Source organism: Alternaria novae-zelandiae (assembly GCF_023758075.1).
Source record: "Alternaria novae-zelandiae strain BMP 2774 chromosome Unknown scaffold_26, whole genome shotgun sequence".
In the NCBI taxonomy this organism is placed as follows: Eukaryota; Fungi; Ascomycota; class Dothideomycetes; order Pleosporales; family Pleosporaceae; genus Alternaria; species Alternaria novae-zelandiae.
The window spans coordinates 176701-199525 of record NW_026056986.1 but is presented as its reverse complement, the minus strand read 5'-3'; the positions used below and the strand labels follow the sequence as shown (position 1 = coordinate 199525).

The window sequence follows — 22825 nt, the reverse complement described above, 5'->3', positions numbered from 1 at the left end:
CCGCATACGCATGGGCGTTGTGTGCGTGCGTGCTATGGTGCGAGTAGTGGCTTTGCTGCGACGAAGAGCGCGCGTAGATGGGTGCGGCCTGTGGCGCGTAGGCAACGGGTGGAGGGTACGAGGCGGGGGCTAGATGGGTGGGTTGTTGGTATTGGTAGGAGTGGGGGTCTGGTTGGCGGATTGGGATTGCTTGAGAGGGCGTGGGTTGGAGGTGTGTGGGGCGTTGGCTGTTGTAGGATGAGGAGGAGGAGGTGCGGCGGTGGGTTGGCATGTGTGGTTGTGGCATTGAGGTCATTGCGCCGCCGTTGTAGGGTGATGTTGGTGAGGAAGAGTAGATGGGTTGTTGTTCGGGGATCGGTGGGAAGTAGTTTGTTGGTTGCTGTGGTTGTGGTGCTCCCGGTGTGGTGGGATAGGGTGGTTGTTGTTGTGAGTATTGCGGATGGGGCTGATATCCCGATCTGGCAGAGTCGTAGGACGACATCGTGGTGTTTAGTAGATGGTAGACGGGCTGATAGGGCGACTGGTTCATGCACCGGCTCTGCTCTCGTTTATAGCTGTGGCTTTCCTATATGCGATATGCTTAAGTGTAGCCTCGCGGGAAGTGCCCTGTTTCAGGGTTGGTGATCGGCGATGCTGGATGGCGTATGCGGCTGGCTATGTCCCGTCTATCACAGAATTCGGGGTGATGGCGGGTAAGTTGGTTGTTCCAAAGAAGTTGGTCGCAGCTCGAATCTGCCGTTCTAACAAACCCAATTTATGTCAATGTCCTCGGGAAATTGATCGCTGGCTTGGCTCTATTATACTTCCATGATGCGCCTCCATCGGTCCTCTTCTCACCCCGATTTTATGTCCACCTGCACGTGCTAAGTCTTCCCCGGTGAACTAAAGTGTTCAATGGGTGCTCCTGACCAATTAGTGCTCACCCAAGATCGCTTCCGCCTGCCAAGGCATACTCGTGATGTGCAATCGACGGCGAAAACATGAGGGGCTACGTGCGGCGCATGCTATGATGTCAGTGTCTTGGCCGAAAGTTCACCGGCGGGTTGGGATTAACGTTGGGGTGCCTGGCGTTAGTGATCTAGGATGGTGTGCAGTAAACAGATGTTGTTGGTGGAGAGGAGAGAGGGTTGCCGATCTTTTCGAAGCTTGGGGTTGTGACATAAGCTTGGCACAGCGCCAGCGCCAGCGCCAGCGGCCGAGGAGGCCATCGCACATTATCGCATCATCTATCATTTGTCTTCGTGATACGCAGGAGTTACAAAACATAGACGATTCTTGAATGGGGGTATGATGCAGTATTTCCTGCAAAAGAGAGCCCACAAGTTGACGCGGACATTTGCGCGATCATTATGATGCGGACAGACGCGTACCGCATGACGCTGTTCTCCATGTGAACATAGATCGTGAGGTCCAAGTGACTTGCCAAGGCGCAGCGTACGTAAACTGTTTTCGCGGAATGAGTCCCTTATAAATCGTCGCAGCTACGCCACAACCTTATCTCGAATATATCATCGTTGCAATGTAGCCACAATCTAGTGCAGATTTATTCGCGCACGGTTACGACCCTGAGGCTGTGCTCTTGCGATATGTCTTCTGAGCGTGCATCGCCACAGGCAACGACCCGATACGCATCGGATTAGCGTTGGGCAGTGGCCGCCTTACCCACCGTACCAACCACGCGGCAGAAGGTGTTCGCATACCACGCCACTAAACCCGATGGCTGACCATGCCAAGCCAGATTCTTCGTCATGAGCCAAACTAATTCTTGACCCTACCCCACCACTGGCAGGGCTGAGCGATACGACTCAGCCACGGCAACCTTTGGTGCAAACCACTCTTTAGTAGGCAGTCGGCATTTCCCTTCTTCTTTTCCATACCACTTGCCTTATTATCCGAGTCGCACGTCGCTCTTACTTACTTCTAGAGCTCATTACTGTATTACCCTGCCTAAATTACAGCTGGACATGTCCTACAACTACAACCAACCAGGCGGTTATCAGCAGCCGTATCCGGGCCGTAAGTTGAGGCCCTCTCTTCACAGCCCGGCGATCATTGCATCGTCCATGGCTTAAAACACTTGGCGCTGAAGCCTGATCTTGTACTAATATCTTACAGAAGCCCCGCCGCCACAAGGCTACGGTCAACATCAACAGTATCAACCACCTCCACAGCAAGGCTATCAACAACCGCCACCAATGCAGAACCAACAGTACGGAGGCTACCCGCCTCAACAAGGTTATGGTCAGCAACCACCGCAAGGTCAATATGGTGCGCCGCCGCCAAATCAGTACGGCGGTCCACCTCAGGGCCAGTATGGCGCTCCTCCCCCGCAACAGGGTTATGGCGCACCTGGGCAATATCAACAACAGCCACCTCCGGGTCAGTATGGACAGCAACCGCCTCCAGGACAGTATGGCGCGCCACCTCCAGGGCAATACGGCCAACAACCACCCCAAGGACAGTATCAACCGCCACCTGGACCTCCACCTGGCCAGTTTGGGCAGCAACCACCCCCAGGCCAATACGGCGCGCCTCCACCACAGGGTCAATTCGGTGCTCCACCTCCCCAAGGCCAGTTCGGTGCGCCAGGGGGTTTCGGCGGGCCACCAACTCAGGCTTCCCTCGGCTATGGCCCTATGCAGGTCGCCAACATCGACGTCAGCAAAGATGTTGAAGCTGTCCGTAAAGCAATGAAGGGATTCGGAACTGACGAAAAGGCGCTCATCGCGGTTTTGGCGAAGAGGGATCCTATCCAGGTCAACACTATTCGGGCGCAATACGACCAGCGCCTGATGCGAAACATGGTCCAAGATCTTGAGAAAGAGACCAGCGGCTATTTCGCGAGAGGACTTGTCGAAATTGCACGCGGACCTCTAGTATCCGACTGCTACAACCTCATGGAAGCGATGAAGGGCATGGGCACAAAGGAGGTCATCTTGGACGACATCCTTATCGGCCGAAGCAACGCCGACATCAACGCCATCAAGCAGAAGTACCAAGAACTATTCCAACGGCCACTACAGAAAGACCTCCAAGGCGACCTCAGTGCCGGAACCGAACAAATGTACGACATGATCATCTCGGCCCGCCGCGCAGAAGACTCATACCCGGTCAACCCACAAGAAATCGAGCAGGCTGTTACGGATCTTCAAGCCGGAATGGGTGGCTTTGCTAGCAAGAACGTCCCCCAAGTTTGCCAGATCCTCACCAGCAAAAACGACGCGCAACTCAAGGCCATGGCGAACTCTTACCAACAGCGCTTCCACAAGTCCCTCGACAGCGTGATCAAGTCTGCATTCTCAGGCCACATGGAAGATGCACTCCGCCTACTTATCCACCGTGCCACCAACCGACCCGAGGCTGAAGCCGTCCGTCTAGAGGAATCGATGGCTGGCCTAGGTACAAAGGACGAGATCCTCGTACAACGCGTCGTCCGCTGCCACTGGGACAAGAACTTTATGAACGCTGTCAGCAATGCGTACAAGCAGGTCTACAAGAAGGACTTGGTCAAGAGGATAGAAGGGGAGACGCGCGGCGACTACGAGAAGCTCATGGTTGCTTGTGTGAAGCCTTGAGATGTTGCAGATATACGTGGGAGCGTTGGGTCTGATTACATGATATCCTTTTCTTCTCTTTCTTGTTACTTCGGAGAGGGGATGGATGTCGCGAGTGGGTTTACACGTGGGCTTTCACTTCATGGGCCTGATAATGTGGAAAGATGAATAGATATATTTTCTAATGCACACGTTAAGCAGAGTATTACCCTATGACCTTCCGAGATAAAAACATTCCACTGCTATAGGTGCGCTGGGCAGCTGGTTCACGGACCAGAAGACGCGGGTTTTGACAAGTGCGGTGTTGGTGTAGTACGCGATGCTGGAAGCGAGGCGCTTGTGTGTAGGCAGTGGTGATTCTGGGAAGTGCCAGAGGTTATGGCTGGCTATCGCCGATTCAGAATCCTTTGTACATGTATCAACAAGAAGTCAGTTAATCCGGAAAGTAATGAGAATGGACCTTCCAGTGATCGCGAATGTTGTGATGCCCCTGCATAGTCAGCATGATAGCGCGAGTCACGATTGCGTCATACTAGCACCCTCAAACCAGCCACCTCGCGCATTAACAAAATCATCGCATGTAGATCGCAGACTCAAATTCTAACGACAATAGACCGCGCAATCAACTATAACCTTGCAAACATTCTCGACGCCATGGTACTTCTGGAGCGCATGCTTGTATTAACGTGATCGCGATTGCGATACGCGAGCAACAGCTAGCACGACTAATCCAGCTCATCAGATGCAAGACGGAAGGTCATAGTCATCCGTGACGCGAGATGTGTCTCTTCACCCGACCGGAACAGACCAGCATTGCATGTAGCCCATCCAGAACTTTGAGCGCCACTCCAACGGCACGGGCCTTAGTCTCGTTGTGCTTCCAGAGCATGTGCGCATTGATTTCAAGAGGGCAACCAAGGTACGGTTCACCTTGACTCACAGAACATTACCTAGACCCACACACAAAGATATTCGTCCGTCAAAACCACCAACATTCGCATTCGATATCCTCTCTTCATCTCAAACGGTTGACTGCGAGAATGAAGGTACCACTCGAAATACTCCAATGTATCTTGGAGCTAGCTTGCGCTTCCTACACCCGCGCCGAATTCTGGCAGTTGAGACTAACTAGCTGTACGCTGCTCAACCCCAGTCAATCTTCTCCTGTAACTAACATCCAATAGATCTATTCAACGAAGAAGTGCTTTCACTATTCATCACAGACGCCGTTTTCGAGTCACTGCGATATTATCTTATCGATGTCCATCGGAAACGTCTCTGGGGTGCCGTCCCAGCTGGTCTTCGCTATGCATACCTCCAACATCGCGTTAAGAAGCAAGGTGCCAAGCGCAGTTTGTTTGCACACCTTTTCATCCCTGTGTATGAGTCTCAGCTCAACAAGCTGGAGATATCGGAAAGAGACCGCGCGGCTAGACATGAGAAGTTGAACCGGTGGACCAGCTATTGCATGCACGAATACTGGGAGGAGACCTGGTTAGTCGCGTACTGGTCCTCTGCAGCGCCAACGAAGGTATTGCCATACTACGATAACTACAACATCAACGACCGCCCCGAGAAGCGCATCGAGAACGATCGCAAGTTCTTGGAAATACTTTGCGCTATCGACGCGGACGATAGAGGTGCAGTGCTGGAAGCATTCGCCGGCTTCCACAGCAGCGTGGACGATCTAAATTACTGCTTCGGTACCACGATCCTCGCTTTTGCAGCCAAACATGGAAGCCATGAGATGCTTACACTGCTACTCCGTTCAGTCAGACGCTTGACTTACAAACAGTTGTACAAGTACTTGTATATCGCCATCACAGAGGCCAGAAACCCGCATGCTACTATCGACGTCTTCCTTAACCACCTTGCCCAGCACTTCAAAGATGCAAAGGGCAACGTCTTCACAAGAACAGACGTAGCAAGACGCCTCCTCACCCAGAATCTCTTACTCGAAGCCTTGGCCAGATGGGATCTGTTAGTAGTCGACGCCATATGCAAATGGATGGACAGCGTTCCAAACTTTCACGGCAAACTCGAAATGTTCAAAGCGATCTTCGCCCGAGCTCTTCCCGATCAGACTCTATGCGCGTTGCTCCCCATGCTTGTGACACTGGCAACACGGAATGAGAAGATACCAGGACTCTTGGCCATGAGCCCCACGCACCACTTTGGTGCATCATACCAACAGCGTCTCCGAAGTAAGTTCACGGAGGTTTGTGATCAGCGCTATTGGAGGAGTTCAAGTCACCCTACCCCACCACGCAAAAGTAGAGGGATAGTTTATGCATACCCCGGTTGTTCCGATGATGCCGTCGACCGCTTTTCTATAAACAACAAGCACATCAAATCATCGAACTCGTTGTTCCTGATGGTGGCGAATGGGCGGCTGGATTCGGTTGAGAGGCTATTGTGGGCTGGTGCGGATGCGGAATATGAAATAGACGGAGAGAGGTTGCTGTACGCGCCATGGAATGTCGGAAGAAAGAATGAGGTTGCGCAGCTTATGTATGCGTATGGTTGGAGACATAGGAACCGTAAGTGGGTGAGGTTTACACACGGTCCAGGCTCCGAACATCGTGTCGCCGGCCATGATTTCATGCAAGAGACCATCACGGTTGTGAATAATTCGCCTCAACGTGATGCGGGGTTCAGACATCGCGCATATCGTTTGTACCGAGCGAGTCGCGACTGGCTCGTCGTCTAGGGGTCGTCGCGGTACCATAACTTGTTTGAGAGGGGTTCGTCGTGTAGGTATAATTAGCGCTCGTCTCCTCGGCGTCACTGCCGTAGTGAGGGCAAAAAGAGGCTAAATGATATCCGCCGGTACGAGGACAGCGTTTCTGTGGTGCGAAGAGCTGGTTTTGGTACGGTCGATGAAGTGGTGCTATTCAGGAAGGATGCAGAACAGTAGTTGGAAGCGTTATGCTCTAGGACTATCAAGAGGAAGGACATACGTCGTATCTGAATTAATCATAAATGCCTATGTTGAAGCGCTAGTAACTTTTTTTGGGTCGTGGAAACGCCATCGTCTGTGACGTGCGCCAGTCCATGTCTTGTTCACCGTACCCTTCAAGCCACCCCACAATATCAACAATCCAATATCATATCCGCAATATCTTCCCGACCAGCCTCTCGCGCCAGCTGCACAGCAGTCTTCCCTTCCCCATCTTCCGCATCGATATCCGCTCCTTTATCCAGCAGACACTGCACTATCTCCAAGCTGCCCTTCAAAGCAGCGATAGCCAATGCAGTCCTACTCTCCCGGCCTTGACCTTTGTGGGCGCGGCTACAAGTACGGTCGATATCCTCTTTGATCTCCTGTTCAGTTAGATTGTTCAGCAGGGTCTCCATGACTGGCATGCGACCAATCTCAGCGGCAACGTGAAGAGCGGTCATGCCGAAGTCTTCGTACCGCATGCGCGCACCCCGCTGGAGTATCTTGTCAAGACTATCGATGTCGACGCCCAATTCTTGGCCCGCGTTGTGCAACATGAGGTTCAGCGCGACGCCTTCTTCAATGGCGCCCTTGTCGAAACAAAATTTTGGTTGTGCTAGGAAAACCATGAGAGTGTGGACATTGGGGTGCTTGACTGCCCATTCCAGCGGTCTTGGATTGTTGACAAGGGCTGGGAAGTTCATAGTCTTTTCGCTTAGTAACAATTCTGTCATCCGGGGGCTTCTGCGGAAGAGTGCGTTGTTCAGAGCCTTGCGAAGATTGATCTGATTGTGTCTGATCATTTCGCGCACCACCTCGTAGTCTAGTATCTCCTCGAGCATACGCGGTTCGTGTTGCCATGTTGCGTATTCGATGAGGTGACCGGCCTTCTCCTGCATATTGACCGATGTCAGGATGGGTTTCAGTAAGCGGTGGTCCCCGGAATCTATGATGACTTCGGCGTATGATGTATTGTTCCACGGGAAAAGGTCGTCGGGCGATTTCACGAACACGAAGTTGATGGTGCCGTTGACCATGTCTGGTATTCCGGTGCAAACTGCGTTCCACAGTAACGCCTTGATTTCTTCTTCGCCGAGAGGTACGTCAGTGGAGCGATGTTTGGAATAAATCGGATCTGCTATTTCCACACTGGAACCAGCCGCGAGGATACATGAGTAACTTCCAAAGGCATCGATCTTTGTAGTGAGGAATTTGGCCGTCTGGATATGGTTATGCAAGATCGCGACATCGATCGGCGCTAGCATCTGGGCGTCTTCTGATGTCATGTACTTCTTCAACAACCAATACGAGGAGAAGTCCTCGATGAGCTTGTTGAGACCAAAGAGCGCGTATATGTGGAGCAGTGTCGTATCATGTTTGCGAACATCATGATACGAGGAGATGCCGTAATTCCGGGTCATGAACATGATCCACCACTTCTCCAGAACTGTAGGTACAGAGCAAAAGGTCGCCTCAATCAATGCCACCAAGTCTTGCGGGATGTTCTCCAGCAGTTTGACATGATCAGCCCAGTGATTTATTGCATACTTCAAGTCGGTAGGGACTTGCGAGACCCAAATAGACTCTTCGTTTTCCAGATCTGCCATGTCGACCTGAGCAAGGCCGGCGCCGATTAACTCTAGGCATTGTCGAGCAAGCTTGGCATTATTGGCTTCCGCAAGACTTGACTGTGAGAGCGCGAGCCATGCATCGGAATCTGCGAACCCTATGTGCTCGGAACTAATTAGCAGTTCGGTTGGACGAGAGTCGAGGAATGCAAGAACGTGGGTTCGCTGGCTCTCGGGGAACATGGACAGAAGCTGCCCGGTGGTCGGCGGGCAAAGGTAGGCAGCGAGCACCTGCAACACTATAAAACCCATGCGGCTATACTTCTGGCTCAGGCTGCTAAGATGCTCCTCGACTGTAAGCGAGCCCATAGTCGAAGACATAGACCCGCTCCCAGTATGCGCATCCAAGTCGACATTCCCGTATTTTGCGACGTCTAGAGGGGTGCGGGTGGTGACAAGGAACTTCAAAGTAGGTTGCGTCTCCGGGCAGCCTTCGTACGGGAGCGTAAGATCGAGTAGTTCAAGGATGAGAGCTCTACTCTCTGCGTCACATTCGTCCAAGCCATCCAACAAACAGTATGTTATTCCCGCGTCGCTCAGCTTTGCAGCCCGTCGTAAAAAGGCCCACATCATTCTGGCCTTGTTGAGGTAGGAAGGTACGTAAACGGGATCGTGAAGAAGCCATTCACAAAATTCTTCAGTCAAATCAGGTCTTTGTTGGACAAGCTGATATATCCAGCCGTTTAGCACTGCGCTGGCAGTACTGCGTTGACGGTCAGATCGGTGACAAAAGAAATACAGGACCTGAGTCTTCTTGGGAAGACTTGACGACTGAAGACCTTGAAGGCGGTTCACAATAAAGAAAGCTGCTGAAGTTCTGTCGGTCTTAGTTCCACCGCATATTTGAGCTCGTGGTTGTCCGTGAGTGGGCGCAAGCCACTGAGTAAGGATTTCGTCATCTTTTAACCGCTGGCCGTTGCTGTTTTGCCCCAGCGAGCTTTTGATAGTGTCGAAATGGTGGGTTGGATCGAATGGTTTCAGTACGTGCTTGGTTTTATCTTCCAGGCTGAAAATGTCCCTTTGGAGCTGAAGCATGTGAGGACTGTTGAGACGTAAGCAATTCTTAGGTATGAAAGTCGGACGCGCATCCTGTGGCTGGACGTTCTCTGACTGGGCGTTCTCTGTAGGCACATCTTGTGGCGGCATAGCGATCACAAGGTAGTTTCTCACTATCTATCGACCCCCGAAAGTAAGGGCAGATGAATACATATACGCTCCATCTTACTGTTTGGGTACGAGTTATCTCGTGTCGTAGTTGCGCTTTGCCATGCGCACGCGTTCCTGACAATGGCGTGTGCAGGTGGGCAGCAAACACCAAATCCCATGAGATGTCGTCAATTCCTATAGTCAATGAAGGTAACACAATGATTCCTGCGGTGTCGACCCATCTCGCGCTGGGTTGATGTATGGTGTTGGGTGGTAGTCAGGATGTTGTTGTGGCAGTCGCGATCACACCAGAACCCGGACAGGAAGGTCCGCGGAAGCCTCACGTGACGGCGCGACAAGCGATTTGTGGTTTCGGCGCGCAAAGCCGTCGCAATTGGCCGGGAGGTATTTACGCAAAGCAGGATCTGACGCAGGGTGATCCAGTCGAATGAGGGAGACATGCGAGGAAGAAACAAGTATGGGCGGGCAGAGTTGGTTAACTGGGAGGAGCAAGGTTCCAGGTACGAGGTTGAGATGAGGTCAAATTGGGCATTCAGGCGGTGCGCCTCCCGCGGAGCGTTGCGGATGGCTTTTGGCGGGATCGCGATGCTGAACAGGAAAGGCGATGCATCGCGACAGCAGTGGGCAGTAAAAGAGCCATGCGGAGAGATCGGCCGAAGATTGAGTGTCGTGATGTTGCGCGGTGCGGGCGGTGGTGTTGAGGTTCAGCCTCCTATTATTGGGCCCCAGCCCCCATAACAAGATGAATAATTGCATCATGGCGTCGTAGTCAACCAGCGCACTACTGTGTCAAATCCCCAAGCGCGCCCTGCTTTTCCCACTTCTCTTTACCTGGGACGGATTTTCGGCACCCTTCAATTGCTTGACTGTCTTGTTCCTTCTCGAGCATTGTGTTGCGTGCTGCTGCACACCAAATTGATCTACCTCCCCCACAACTAGCGCCGGCATCGTCGGTTCCAGGCCAGGAACTGCTGTTCCCCCAGACGACGGCCCCCCAAACACGCCAAATACCAACACCACCACTTTGCTGCCAGCGCGCGTTCTCGCGGCCAGTGTCGCATACTGCTCGACCTCACCATGCCGGCCGTACGCGATCCCCTCAGCTTCCTCGCCAACATGGCGCCCCGCGACTCCAGCCTTAGCCCCCGACAGCCTGCCCTCGACGTGCCACCGATTGTCTTCGATGCGCCCAAAACCGCCCCCATTGCCAAGCGACAGAACGTTATATATGCCCAGCAGGGTATAATACCCACCTACTACAACACCGACGGTCCCGAGCCCGGTACCGTCGTCGGCATCGTCCTGGGCAGCGTCGCCGGCTTTCTCCTGATCTGCTGGCTCATTCAGTCCCTGATGAACACCAACAACAAGACCGGTACGACCACGGCCATGGCTGGAGAGGAGGAGATTGTAGTGCGCAGGCCCCGACGCAATTCACACGGCGGACGCTCGTCGCGACGCCGCTCGGAAGTCCGCGAGATTAGCAGGAGCCCGAGGCGGAACAGTGGGCGATCGCAGATCATCGTTGAGGAGAGGAGGGGTGCGCCACCGAGAGCGAGGAGCATCATCGTGGAGGGACGGCAACGCGTTCCTGGCGATGATGTCGTCGAAGTCATCGAGGAGCACGATGAGTACCGCGAGAGGAGAGGCGCCCGGAGAGGCCCGGGATACCGGTGAGTGCTTGAAATATCCTCTTTTGAAAATGTAGATTTACTAATGCATCCAGGTGAACAGATACTGAACAGTAACTCCATCGCGCTTCATACCCTCCACCAAACACCCCACAACCTACCAACATCCTTACGTGCGACCACTACCCACCGTCGCACCACAGATACCCCCAGAATACCCCTTTGCTTATTCCGCGTTCTTGTTTTGCAGTACTTCCACCGATATATTTTCTTCTCTGTACCATAATACGGGTCTCTTCCTTGATACTTGGCGTTCAAGCGGCGGCATTGAAGGCGACGACATCCAGTTTGAAAGTGAAGGAATGGAAAAGGTTATGTTAACGCATGACGCATCATGTATAGCGAGACGCGCCTCTGATTTGGACGTATGGGAAATGATTGCAGGACTTGTTATTTGCAGATGAACAGTCAATATATGATCCATGAGATCGAATTATCAGTAGCCGGCTGGACCTTACCGTGATGTCGCAGTCGCTCTTTCCTCGTAAGGTCGCTCACCATAGTAGCCCCACTTTATGTTGACTGCTACAAACAAACCGCGACACTCACTTCTCCACCACACCCTACGCCGTCGCTTTTACGTTCCGTCTCCAGGCTCAATACACCCATCCGATACAACGCGCGCCCAGAACCACTGACGTCTGTCGCTCGCAACAAAGGTAGACAGCAGCTGCAGATCGCCCGCCCTAAAAGCTGTACTAACATATGCACAGATGGCTAAATCTCTACTCGATCTACCTCAGGAGCTCCGCGACATGATCTACGAGTACGCACTCACGGAAGATGAGGGTCTTTTCGTCCAACGATGGCCTGCGATGCACCTCAAGGCGGCCGGCGCCACGTACAGGACTGATCCAAACCAGCTGAAGTTCACCTGTCGACAGCTCTACGCCGAGACGACTGGACTGAGCCTGCGATACAACGAGTTGATCTTCGATGATTGCGCCAGCTTCGATACATTCGACGAATTTACAGGGACCTACTGTACAAGTGCGCATTTCGAGCGTGTCAAGAGAATCGTCATCGTTCAGGAAAGATATATCAAGATACACCAAGAGCTGAACAGAGCGCATGCCATCTGCGAAGCCTAGCCAGCTTTGTCGGTTGAGATACGCTGTGACTGGCTCGCGGAGCGTACTGATTTCTGGACATGGTTCACTGGAGGCACTGAGATTCAATATGCACTTTGCGACACGTTTCCTGAGGTTGCTGCTCCTTGGATCATGTCTGTGGTACGATCAAGGCGTCAGAGACTTGGGTATCGATGGATCGTCAAACCGAGGAGCTTCCAAATATATCCTGCAGGCTTCGACGAGGAAAGTCTTAGGCTCTCTGCTATGGAGATGCATCTCGGCGACATTGAAGGAGGTCTTGACGATTGGGTTGCGCAGTGCAAGAAGTGGTTCCAGGAAGGCTTCTGAGTTGCTGTCAACGTTGCATGGGTACTACGGCGCATCTGGCAGTAGGAAGCCGAAGAGGTGCATCTCAGGTTTGTCGTTTAGAACATTATTCAAAAGCAAGAGCTGGTGAGCTTAAGAACAGATCGGGATACATGCTACACGATTCAATCGATACTCCTGTCCGATAGAGTGTCATCACTTCCCTTTACTGTGACGTCATACGCGCAGTCACTCCTTCCATATGAGTTTCTGTGACCCGCCAAGCCTCAGAGCAAACGGGCTAGTCTCCTAGACAACAACACTGAGACTTTACTTGCCTCTCCGCTTCTCCTCCTCCTCACACTACTTACTGTCGCCGACACTCAGTATGCGCCTCCCACCCTCACAGCCACTCGCCACAGGCGACTCAGCACCACCGTCGGTCCCAAACCGCCTACTCGCTCTACCGAGAGAACTCCGCGATATAATTTATGAGGGTACAGTAGCTGCCACGAGTAGCTCTTAAGATATCTTGCTAACTTATTACTAGTATGTAGCTCCCTTGCTATGCTTTGCCAACGCGGTGCTAAGACATCTTACTCTTCGTGCTAACAGCTTGACAGTACGCCCTCACGGAAGATAGAGGCCTTCTTCTCATCGAGACTCACCCGAAGAGCTTCAGAGGCCATCGACTCTACGAACACTGGGTCGAATCCAACCGCCTCAAATACGTCTGTCTCCAGCTATACGACGAAACCAAGGGCCTGGGTCTGAGACTGAACGACCTGGCTTTTCAGTCTGACCGGCAGATCGCAGACTTCTATACATTCGTTACTACGTGCTCGGCGAGTCAGCAGCAATGCATTTGTCAAGTCACACTATGCGACGAATATTCGAGTTCCTCGGGATGGGTGAGCTCATGGGTCAAGGGAGTCGAGATATTGGCGCCATATGTCGCCTGGTATCCCGGCATCAATTTTCACTTATACGTCGGCTCTCTCGGCGAAATCGAATCCGCCGATATGTGGCTTATGAAGGCTGCCGGCCTCCTGTACGCCAGACACATGCACGAGAACCATGCTGTTCTCTCTCCGTTCATGCGCCGGATGGCCGTTCGTCTTGGCTCTGATCGAGAGGAGCCAATCCCGAGTCATATCCGCATATTTCCTGGTACAGGGCCTGGTGACCTTGCGCCACCTATCTTCAGTGAGGAAGACATACAGAGACATGGCGTGGCGCAGATCGAGCTCTGCATCAAAGAGATCGAAAAGTGGCAGCGCGAGGGTGTCTAGCAACATCGAAGTCTCTAGGGCGAGTTGCGAACTTACGATCGGAAAGGATCGACGCTAGTGTCGTTACGAAGGCTGCTTCTACTTCAGGTATATTCTCCAAATGATTCTTGGGGTTACGGAATGATTTGCTAACTACATAGACTCCAGTGTGTATCATGGAAGCTCGGAACTTGCGCTGTAGGGTGTAATCATCGCTTGGATTCGGCAGTTGTAATATAACGATCTGGATGGACTACCTGGGATGGGAGGCGGGTGGCATCAAAGTGTCGGAAATATTTGCGGCATTAGGGAGACGAAGTAGTCGAAGGTCTGGGCTGAGACACGAGAACAACACGAAAAGCATTCACGCACCATGAGAAGACTGCAAGTGATTTGATGATAATGTATTGAGGGCATGCACTATATCGGCATCCCATTTCCTGTCCTACATACGGACACTCATACTGAATTACAACTGATAAAATTTTAGGCCGTCACAGTCCACTCCAAGCGTGAACACATCTTCTCCGTCATAGCCTCATTCCCACAACCAGCCATCTAGACCTGGTTCTCGTTGCGCTCAGCGGGCTCCAAAATACCACCGTGGGTACCAGCCTGTTCGGCCTTGCTGAAGTTGCGACCACCAGGACCCATGTGCAACCTGTCAGTGTCGACAAGACCGTCCTTGGCCAAACTCGACGCATCCCACTTGGCGCTGGTGATAGGGTTGACGTGAATCATGTACATGGTGTCGATCTCCTCGAGCGAGCGGCCCTTGGTCTCAATCATGAAGAAGTAGACGACGAAGAAGAGCAAGACGAGGGAGACAGCGAAGACGAGACCGTAGAAGTAGTCGATGCGGTCGGTGATGAGGGTAGAGCAGAAGGAGATGATGAAGTTGAAGAGCCAGTTGGAGGCGGTGGCGAGACCCATGCAGGTAGCGCGGTAGCGGGCAGGGTACAACTCTCCGACGATGGCCCAGACGAGGGGGCCCCAGGTAGTGGCGAAAGCGGCAATGAACAGGCAGGTGAAGACAATCATGACGTTTCCGGCAGCGGGCGTGCTCTGAGGAAGGTTCTGGTCGAGGGCGTAGTGACCGACGAAGGAGTAGATGAAGAGGCACATGGCCATCCAGGCAGCACCGACCATCATGGCCTTTCTGCGGCCGACATTTTCGACGACCCAGAGACCGAAGATGGTAGCGACGACGTTGACGGTTCCGAGGATGATGGAGGTGACGTATGAGTTGGAGAGGCCGGTGGCGGAGAAGATGGTTGTGCCGTAGTAGAAGAAGTAGTTGGCACCTGTCAACTGCTGACCGGCCTGGAGGACCATACCGAGCAGAGTGCGGTACAGCATGCGGGGGCCGGTGAAGATCTCGTGCCATGGGTGGTCGCCGCCAGCAGACTCAGCCTCGAGCTTCTCTTGGATCTCAGCAATCTCGGCGTCGATGAAGGCGCTGTGCGGGTCGACACCGTTGAGACGGGCCATGTTCATGCGAGCCTCGTCGACCTTGCCCTTGCGGTATGCGTAGCGGGGGGACTCGGGGAGGAGGAGGATGGTGCTACCAAGGATGATGGCCCAGAGTGCGGAAAGACCGTTGGGAATGCGCCATTGGGCGCTGTTGACGTAGTCCTTCTCTGTGCCGTAGTTGACCATGTATGCGGTCCAGATACCGAGCGTGATGAACAGTTGGTAAGAGGAGACGGTGGCACCACGGATGCGCTTGGGGATCGACTCAGATTGGTACATGGGAACGACGGTGGAGAGAGCTCCGATACCGAGACCGGCAGTGAAGCGACCCATGGCGAATTGAGCCCAGACGTCCTTGCTGGTGATTTCGATAATGACACCGATGATGTAGAAGAAGGCGGAACCGGAGATGGTAAGACGACGACCGAAGGTATCAGCGAGAGGAGCTGAGCCTAAGCATCCGAAGAGAGTACCGACACTGGGAGATTGTTAGACGCGTTCATCGCGTTGCGAACGAAGTGACTTACGCAAGAAGACCGACAATGGCACCAGAGCGGACAGCAGAGAACTCGTTGTTCTCACCGCCGAAGCGCGCCTTGAAGTCGTCCATCTCGAGGAAACCAGAGATCTGTCCAGACTCATATCCGAACATGAATCCACCGATACTGGCACAAGCACCGAGAATAACGGCAATGGCAGGCACGCGGCCCTTGGGCTCGAGATCCGCAGCCTGGACGGTCTCAGAGTTTCCCCTGGGGGGTGTGTCCGCAGGAGTGGCGGTGTTGGGTGTTCCCTTCTCGTGAATCTCCTCCTCGGTCGCCTTCTTCTTGAAGAAACGCGACATGACCGTCATGTTGGGCGCGTGGTAATTAGGAATCAATAGAGAAAAACAAAAGGGTATCGAGCAAAGGTCGAGCTGGTCTGCAGCGCGGGGTATACGTCTCAAACAAAGCGAGCTGGAGAGAAGCTGGAGAAGAGGAGACCAGTGTGGGCTGTGAGGAGAAGGCTGCGCCGTATAAATAGCAGAAAATGCATGCGGAGACGGGTTCGTAGGGTCTATTGACAGTGGAGCCCCAGTGTCAGTCTCATCCGCATACCCATCCGACTAACATTTTCCAGAACGCCCTAGCCATGGAGGCGAAAGGAGATATGCTCGCACGAGCGCCCTGACAACGGAGGTATGATGACATCGCATCGTGGAGCTGGAGCTGGCAACGGGGCAGCCTGTCACGAGCACGCTTGAGCCGGAGAGCTGCCGGTCGTGAATTTTCTTCATCGCGTAGCATCGGAATGGTTGCTGGACACGCCGAGAAGCACAGACAGTTGATAGTGCAACGATCGGCCCACTGCAGCTGTTGCAAGTATACCGCCCTTCCGGTTCTGGTGGATTACTCCTCGGGGTCGTATACGGGGTCGTATAGTTTGTGACTTCGCCCCAGTGACTCCAGTATCGCGTGCTCCAACGGTTTCCCCTTACATGGCCATTGTGGATGGTGATGATGGGGTGCGCTTCAGTATCGGCGAACTGCTCCATCCGAGTATCCAATGTTAGACTTCATCCAGCCGGCCTATGAGATAGCTTGGAGCTACCCGGGATGTTTCCTTATGCAGGGGCATAGACGCGTCTATAGTGCAGACGAGGCTGACAAGTGCCTCATATCGTTGGACAATATGCAAGACGTGTACGCACGGACGTGACGGCACTCGCTAGCTTCCGCAGAGCCTCAAGTCGCGTTGGATCGTTCACACCGGTGACAAGTCCATCTGGTCGCCATTGGACGGTAGCCGGAACGAAAAGGTTGTTCTCCAGCTAGGGCAGCACGTTTTTCGTCCTAGTAGCCGGTAACTGGTGCGCCAGAGCTTCTGCATTAGAAAACCGGGGATGACAGTTCCTGCGGGATATCCAAATTCTTCGCGGAGCGCGGTAAATCGAGACTTGCGACGTCAGATGTCCACCTCTACGTCACCGTGATTTTTCATCGCTGGCAGCGCATCCTCGGTGTCGGCGGTACGAACTTGGCAGGTTTCCCAGCAAACGCCGGTCTTGGCCGACGCGCGATAAAAACCTCATCTCCGACTCCGAGGTTGCAGCGCTAGCGGCCCGCTACGTGCATCAAAGCGTGAAAATCTTGAGCCAAGAGTCCTGAAGTTTCTGAGAAATACGGGTCCGTGTGGATCAATGCGAGAGCATCGTGAGATGAGCAATGTGACAGGTGCCGACATCCAGGTCACGCTTTCGCGTCGAGATTGTGAGACCGGGTGATGTTCGGGAGACCGAGGGGTTACCGGATGTTGGGAACGGCAGTATGTGGGATGACGGTTGTGGTGCGCATGTGGGGAGACACGTTGATGGAGTCTCCAGACACGTCTACGATGGTTAGCTTTGACTCCGTGTTATAGTAGACAGGTACCCCGTGGGTGGTGTGAGTACGGGGTGCCGACCGCAAACAGAAAGATGCGTGATGTGACAAAACAAGCAAATATACGTACCAGTATCAATCATTCGATTGAGCGCACCAATTCCAAAGAGCAATTTCTCTTAAGCTTGGTAGCAACATGTCGCCGTCGTTCTGAAAAGAGCCAAACAGACGTTCCACCCCGTGGGGAGCGCGACCTCTTATACAAATTACTTCGGACGGCTTTCCTCCGGCTGTGGAGATGCTTCGACCCCAGAGTGACGCCGATCCACCAATGAATGATGTAGTCCCGTGATGAACGAGCCGACTGCCGTTTCTTTTGCCTAATGTATCGCCTCTTTTGAGCCTCCTTTCATCCTCTGCCTGAGTCGAGAAGCGCGAAAGCTTCCCGCATGTCGGATGGCATCCTGCTTTGGGAAAGGTTCAGGCCACCTCCGCAAGGCGCGATGCTGCCGTGGTGAATGTCGCATTGGAGCCATGAAAGCGGCTGTTGTGCTGAACAGGCTGCTAGAATGACGGAGGCTGTAGCATCATTGTCCTGACGCTTGCGTGCGATGTTTGCTCTAACTCCAGGTGTTGCAAAGCGCGTGTGCATCCATTTGCTTCGGATGGGGCGGATAGGGGTGTGGAGAAGGAGCTCTGGGGTAATGCGGATTAGTTATCGCCAAGCGCCGCTAGCTACCAAAAAGGACATGACAGCGTGCTTTCCCTTGACACATCCTTTCTCCAGTCCACGCACGAAAGCACTCAGATTTAGACAATGCATACTCTCTACTCATTGCACCCGTTCTATAAATGATACCCGATGAATCGCGATGCCCGACACTCTGATTCATCACGATACTAGCCACATATACCCGGTCCCGGCGCATGGTAGCTCAGCTTCCAGAATGGGTCACAGTGCACGTGCAACTTTCGCGCGGGCATACTCATATCACAGGTTAGGGATTGAGCGTCTCATATTCGACGTACCTATCTGATTGCCCTCATGCTAGTATCGGCGTGTTACCTCGGGTGTGAAGAACTCGAGAAACTATAGCACTGCCCAGGCATCTCCAAACTCTCGTTATACAAGCACTTGTTTCCGGCTGTCGTTCTTGTTGCCGATGCGGCGCGTGTTGTTCATGAGCAACATGCCTCAAATGCCGTTTTTGTACCACTCCCTGATCTGCGCGACCCAATCCTCGAACCCCTTCTTCTTCCGAAGATACGAGTACCGCACTTCGGCTTCATCGAACTCCTCCATCGGATAAACCTTGATGTTTCCCGAGAGCAGCCTGCCTCCTGAGCGGAACCTCCATAGCCTCGTATTTGTGTTCTTGTGCATGCGTCTTGCCATCTTTCTAATCTCGCTTGCAATACCTGCATCAACCTGGAAAGGCAGCTTTTTCCTTCGCAGAACACGCTGTAGCGCCGCCCCAGCAACAAGCAAACCGCGACATCCAAGATCCTTCCGTAGAGCTTGCGTAAAGATAGCCACTTCGAGCTGCGGATTTCTTTGGCAGAAAAAAACGAAGTCATCAAAGGGTATATCCGAGAGAAAGCTGTCTGTGGGTCGATCATGCTTGTAACACTCAAGTTGCCGAGTTCCAGGAACGAGGGTTTGGCTAAAGGTGTTATAGGAAGAGTGAAAGGACGCGTCAGCCGGCGAAACACCCATCCAAGCAGTCTCTGTGCGAAGCTGCCGACAAGTGTGCTTGAGTGTATTGAACTGGTGTAATCGCGTTGCGTGGGCCTTGTATGGTGCCTTGTGAAGATTACCAATCACACGTAGCGGTTTTGAGTCCTCCAGTGCGTATTCATAGATCCTGTTGCGTATCTCGCCAGGTAATCGGAGAAGCGGACTATGGAACTGACGCAGGATCGATTTTGGCACTAGCAAAAGTGTTAGTGTCGTAGAAGTGATTGCAATAGCTGAGACTACCTGCGCCGCTGCCCTCGGCACTCGCAGTCGCCATTGACTGAGCTATACTGTTGATCGCTGTCGCTGTTTATCGTTCTTGCAATGCCGGGACAAAGAGTTTGGAGGTTGCTACAGCGAAAATCGCGTGGAGGCAAGAGCAAATGCGCAGGCTAAGCGAGGGCGGAGGTCAACCTTGGAACCTTGGAAGGCACAGAGGGAGGAAGAGCGAGCGTCAGTAGTACCCGTGAATCTCCCGAGGACCACAACCAAGCGCGCCAAAAGAAGAGGGCAGGCCGGGTTGCAGCAGCGGCGGCGGGCGAAATATGGCTGGCTTCTGTCGCGGGTGCAGAGGGTAGTCCCTGGCAGGACTTCAGCGCAATGACGTGGAGTGAATGTAAGTCAACGCCCGCAGCCGTGAAACCTCTAGTACGGTCGCTTTTGTATGGTGACAAAGTGTTTTGCTAGGCCTACAGTGTGGCATGCAAGAACACGTTATGTTTGCAGTCTAATTGCCGATCCTAAACACATGCCTAGGTAGTGTTCGCTACAGGTAGTTAAGATTGGAAAGACATGTTAATTCGATGCATGTAAGGAACAAGTTCTGGTATGGATCGAGCTACAAACCCGCAGTCTACACTGCAAATTCCCTCATCGTGTTGAGGCATCGCCAGCGGCGTAGGCTGGATTGGCGTCACTCAGCGTTCGAGATTCCCATTGAGTAGTTTGCGGCGTCCCTCAAGATGTGCTTCCTTTCCCGCATCCAATTCTCCCCCCATGTTTTTTGATGTAGTCAACAGTTACTTTGACCTCATTGGACGGAGCTTGAATCTTGCAAATCTTCTCACTGGCCTGCGCTGTGCGCTCGTTGGCAGCAGCGATCTGCTCTTTGAACTTGGCTTCACGAAGAGCGTTACGGCGCTTCAGCTCGGCTAGGATCTAGCCCAGTCATGAGTTTGCGATCGGGGTGGATCGAAACCCGGTTCGTCATCTGCTGTGCTGTGGTCGTTGATGCCTCTTCGTGTTGCACCGATCTTTGTGGCTGTTTGGCTTTGTAACGATGGCGCTGCGTGATGGCAGCGGTCAACATGGTGCGCGGCTGCGCGCTGAGCACGTGATCAGCGCACTAGCGCCTTGGCCAAATAAAGGCGAGTCTCAACGCGACACCGAAATCTTTGACCGCAGCATTAACATCCCACACCGCTGCGAACGACCATGAATACCACCATGGCAAATCATCCGCAGCAACAATTTGGCCAAGGCCTTGGTAACGGTGGCGATGGCCCGCCTAATGAGAGGCAACATGCTAATCCACAACGTGGACATTACGCGGAGAGTCTCCGCCCAATTGTAGTGCGCGACCACCAGAAGTCGGCTGACGGTGTGCGCTTTGGTGAGCACCAAGAGCCTGGCTATCATGTCGGCTATCAAAACAGCAGCTACGGCGCTGAGTATGGCCGTGTACCTGAGACATACCGTCCTCCAGGCAGTTTCGCTAACTCTAGGCATACCTCCGACTATAGGCACCCAGTACAGAGTGGTCCCAGCCACAGGACTATTGAACGTAAGGGGACTCCATTGAGGAAGTCATCCTCATCCCAGGGCAGCCATCGTGATCGAATGCGTACGAGGGCTCGCCCTGCGCGTGAGGCGCCGAGCCGAGAATCGGCCAGCGAGCGCCTGGCCAAGATACTCGCACAGCGCAAGGCAGAGTCGAGTGCTCGATCTGCTCCAAAGGCTCAACCACCCACACCGCCCACGCCAGCACAAGTTGCCCAGGGCCAGGTACAACCGGATTTGGAACGTAGGTTCCAGGACCAAGAGCAGCGATTTCAAGCTGCTATGACGATGACGCAGCAACAGGCGGCTATTATCGTGGCAATGCAGCAAGAACATGACCAGCTGAGGCGCGAACATGACACGCTGGTAGATCAGCTGAATGAGGCAGCGCGAAACGGTGCGTTTCCTGCTTTCGCCCCTGCACCACGTGCCCACATAGAGACGGCGGCTGAGCCGCTTAGACCAAATATCTCGCAGTCCTCACAGGGTCATGCAGGTGAGTATCACAGCATTCACATGCTATCAAGCCAAGAAGCCGGGTCGCTGCAGTCAGCACCTGGTATTGGACAACAAATGGCCCCCTCGGGCTTTGGGAACGGTCTCACTCCGACGGAAAGTCAGATTTCCTCATTGCAGTCGTATCTTAAGGGTACGCTCCCTAAAGGCGACTTCGGTCAGCCACCGGGACGGGAGAACTGATCGGGGGTGGGAAGGGTTGGACGGAGGAGGTGGAAGCTTTAGTGCAGAAGGTTGTTCTGCTATGTAGTTAGTATGAACGTAGAGATCTTTGGTAAACAATTGGTGTTCATCTCAGGCACATGTGATGCTTGTATGGTGGATGATATCTCATGTACGTGAATAACAGCCCTATGACTTCCATCACGAAAGCTACCAACCCTCTAATCACGTTTCTCTCCCAAGCTCTACCCCAACGTCACCATCGTCCGACTCATGTGTGTCCCAAAAACCAAAGATCATACCTCCCCGTATAATTAGGCCCCGTATGTGTAAGTGCAGGCCTCGGAAACTCCAACCCAACCCACTGCTGCCAATTGCTCCACCTCACCCCACATCCCAACCTAAACACGAAATTCCCCGGAAACGGCTGCGGTTCAAACGCATGGTCCGACCATGTCTCCGCCATCTCGTCCAGAGCCCTGTCGATATTGTACCAAGCGCTGTAGTATCCGTCGTCGACCCGTTTCCGAGCTATCTCGTAGGAGAAGCCTGCGATCGGGAATTTGGATGTGTCGTTGGAGATCTTCGGGTCTACGGCGTGGAGGAATGTCTGGATCGAGGTGGAAGGGTGGTGGGTGGCGAATGTGACGAGTTGGGCCATGCAGGGGTCGAAGAGGTGCGGCGAGAAAGGACATTGTCTGTATGCGATGCGCTCGTGGATGTGGATGCGGTGGATGCCGTTGAGCTGTTCGGGTCTGGCGCTGGCAATGTACTCTGCACATATGCTGGAAGCGGATTCGGGCGTGTCTTTGCGGAGAGGGAAGATTAGTTCTGGACAAAGGGTTGGTGGTAGAGCTGATGTTTCTTCGTGGAGTTGTTTGCAGACGAATTTCATTTGGTTTAGATCCATACGTAGCTTTTTGGGAGGATCGTCGATGATTAGACGCTGGTGTAAAACTCCGTTCTTGAGGTAGGGTGCCATGAGGATAGCCTCGTCCGTTTCGAGAACGTGAGCATAGACAATGTTGCGGAGCTCCCCTGGGAGTGAAAATAGCCGAAAAGGGCCTGGTGACTCATCGTGGGCGTTCGTAGTTTGGTCTGATGAAGCAGTTTCTGTCTGAGTTGCTGATGACACTGCAACATTCGAGTGGAAGGGCGTATGTCGG

The 22825-nt window shown here is 53.2% G+C and overlaps 9 protein-coding genes across 9 annotated transcripts; 6 read left to right on the top strand and 3 right to left on the bottom strand.

Moving 5' to 3' along the window:
* Positions 1-1964: 1964 nt before the first annotated feature.
* Positions 1965-3575, top strand: J4E88_009779 (uncharacterized protein; the record flags this gene model as incomplete). The annotated part of the gene is made up of 2 exons (XM_049403378.1): positions 1965-2016; positions 2116-3575. The coding sequence occupies 2 exons, from the start codon at positions 1965-1967 to the stop codon at positions 3573-3575; spliced, it is 1512 nt and encodes a 503-aa protein (XP_049250812.1).
* Positions 3576-4594: 1019 nt separating this feature from the next.
* On the top strand, positions 4595-5831 carry J4E88_009778 (uncharacterized protein; the record flags this gene model as incomplete). The annotated part of the gene is given in 4 exon segments (XM_049403377.1): positions 4595-4600; positions 4708-4720; positions 4739-5758; positions 5785-5831. The coding sequence occupies 4 exon segments, from the start codon at positions 4595-4597 to the stop codon at positions 5829-5831; spliced, it is 1086 nt and encodes a 361-aa protein (XP_049250811.1).
* An 816-nt stretch (positions 5832-6647) lies between these two features.
* On the bottom strand, positions 6648-8696 carry J4E88_009777 (uncharacterized protein; the record flags this gene model as incomplete). Its single annotated transcript, XM_049403376.1, has 1 exon — positions 6648-8696. One exon carries the CDS (start codon positions 8694-8696, stop codon positions 6648-6650), a length of 2049 nt encoding a protein of 682 aa, XP_049250810.1.
* A 1671-nt stretch (positions 8697-10367) lies between these two features.
* J4E88_009776 (uncharacterized protein) lies at positions 10368-10967 on the top strand (the record flags this gene model as incomplete). Its single annotated transcript, XM_049403375.1, has 1 exon — positions 10368-10967. The coding sequence occupies one exon, from the start codon at positions 10368-10370 to the stop codon at positions 10965-10967; it is 600 nt and encodes a 199-aa protein (XP_049250809.1).
* A 476-nt stretch (positions 10968-11443) lies between these two features.
* J4E88_009775 (uncharacterized protein) lies at positions 11444-12072 on the top strand (the record flags this gene model as incomplete). Its single annotated transcript, XM_049403374.1, has 2 exons — positions 11444-11451; positions 11658-12072. The coding sequence occupies 2 exons, from the start codon at positions 11444-11446 to the stop codon at positions 12070-12072; spliced, it is 423 nt and encodes a 140-aa protein (XP_049250808.1).
* Positions 12073-12851: 779 nt separating this feature from the next.
* On the top strand, positions 12852-13652 carry J4E88_009774 (uncharacterized protein; the record flags this gene model as incomplete). Its single annotated transcript, XM_049403373.1, has 2 exons — positions 12852-12857; positions 12984-13652. The coding sequence occupies 2 exons, from the start codon at positions 12852-12854 to the stop codon at positions 13650-13652; spliced, it is 675 nt and encodes a 224-aa protein (XP_049250807.1).
* Positions 13653-14189: 537 nt separating this feature from the next.
* On the bottom strand, positions 14190-15957 carry J4E88_009773 (uncharacterized protein; the record flags this gene model as incomplete). The annotated part of the gene is made up of 2 exons (XM_049403372.1): positions 14190-15582; positions 15632-15957. The coding sequence occupies 2 exons, from the start codon at positions 15955-15957 to the stop codon at positions 14190-14192; spliced, it is 1719 nt and encodes a 572-aa protein (XP_049250806.1).
* A 4691-nt stretch (positions 15958-20648) lies between these two features.
* J4E88_009772 (uncharacterized protein) lies at positions 20649-21680 on the top strand (the record flags this gene model as incomplete). The annotated part of the gene is made up of 1 exon (XM_049403371.1): positions 20649-21680. One exon carries the CDS (start codon positions 20649-20651, stop codon positions 21678-21680), a length of 1032 nt encoding a protein of 343 aa, XP_049250805.1.
* Positions 21681-21718: 38 nt separating this feature from the next.
* Positions 21719-22736, bottom strand: J4E88_009771 (uncharacterized protein; the record flags this gene model as incomplete). The annotated part of the gene is made up of 3 exons (XM_049403370.1): positions 21719-21739; positions 22048-22697; positions 22733-22736. 3 exons carry the CDS (start codon positions 22734-22736, stop codon positions 21719-21721), a joined length of 675 nt encoding a protein of 224 aa, XP_049250804.1.
* Positions 22737-22825: the final 89 nt, after the last annotated feature.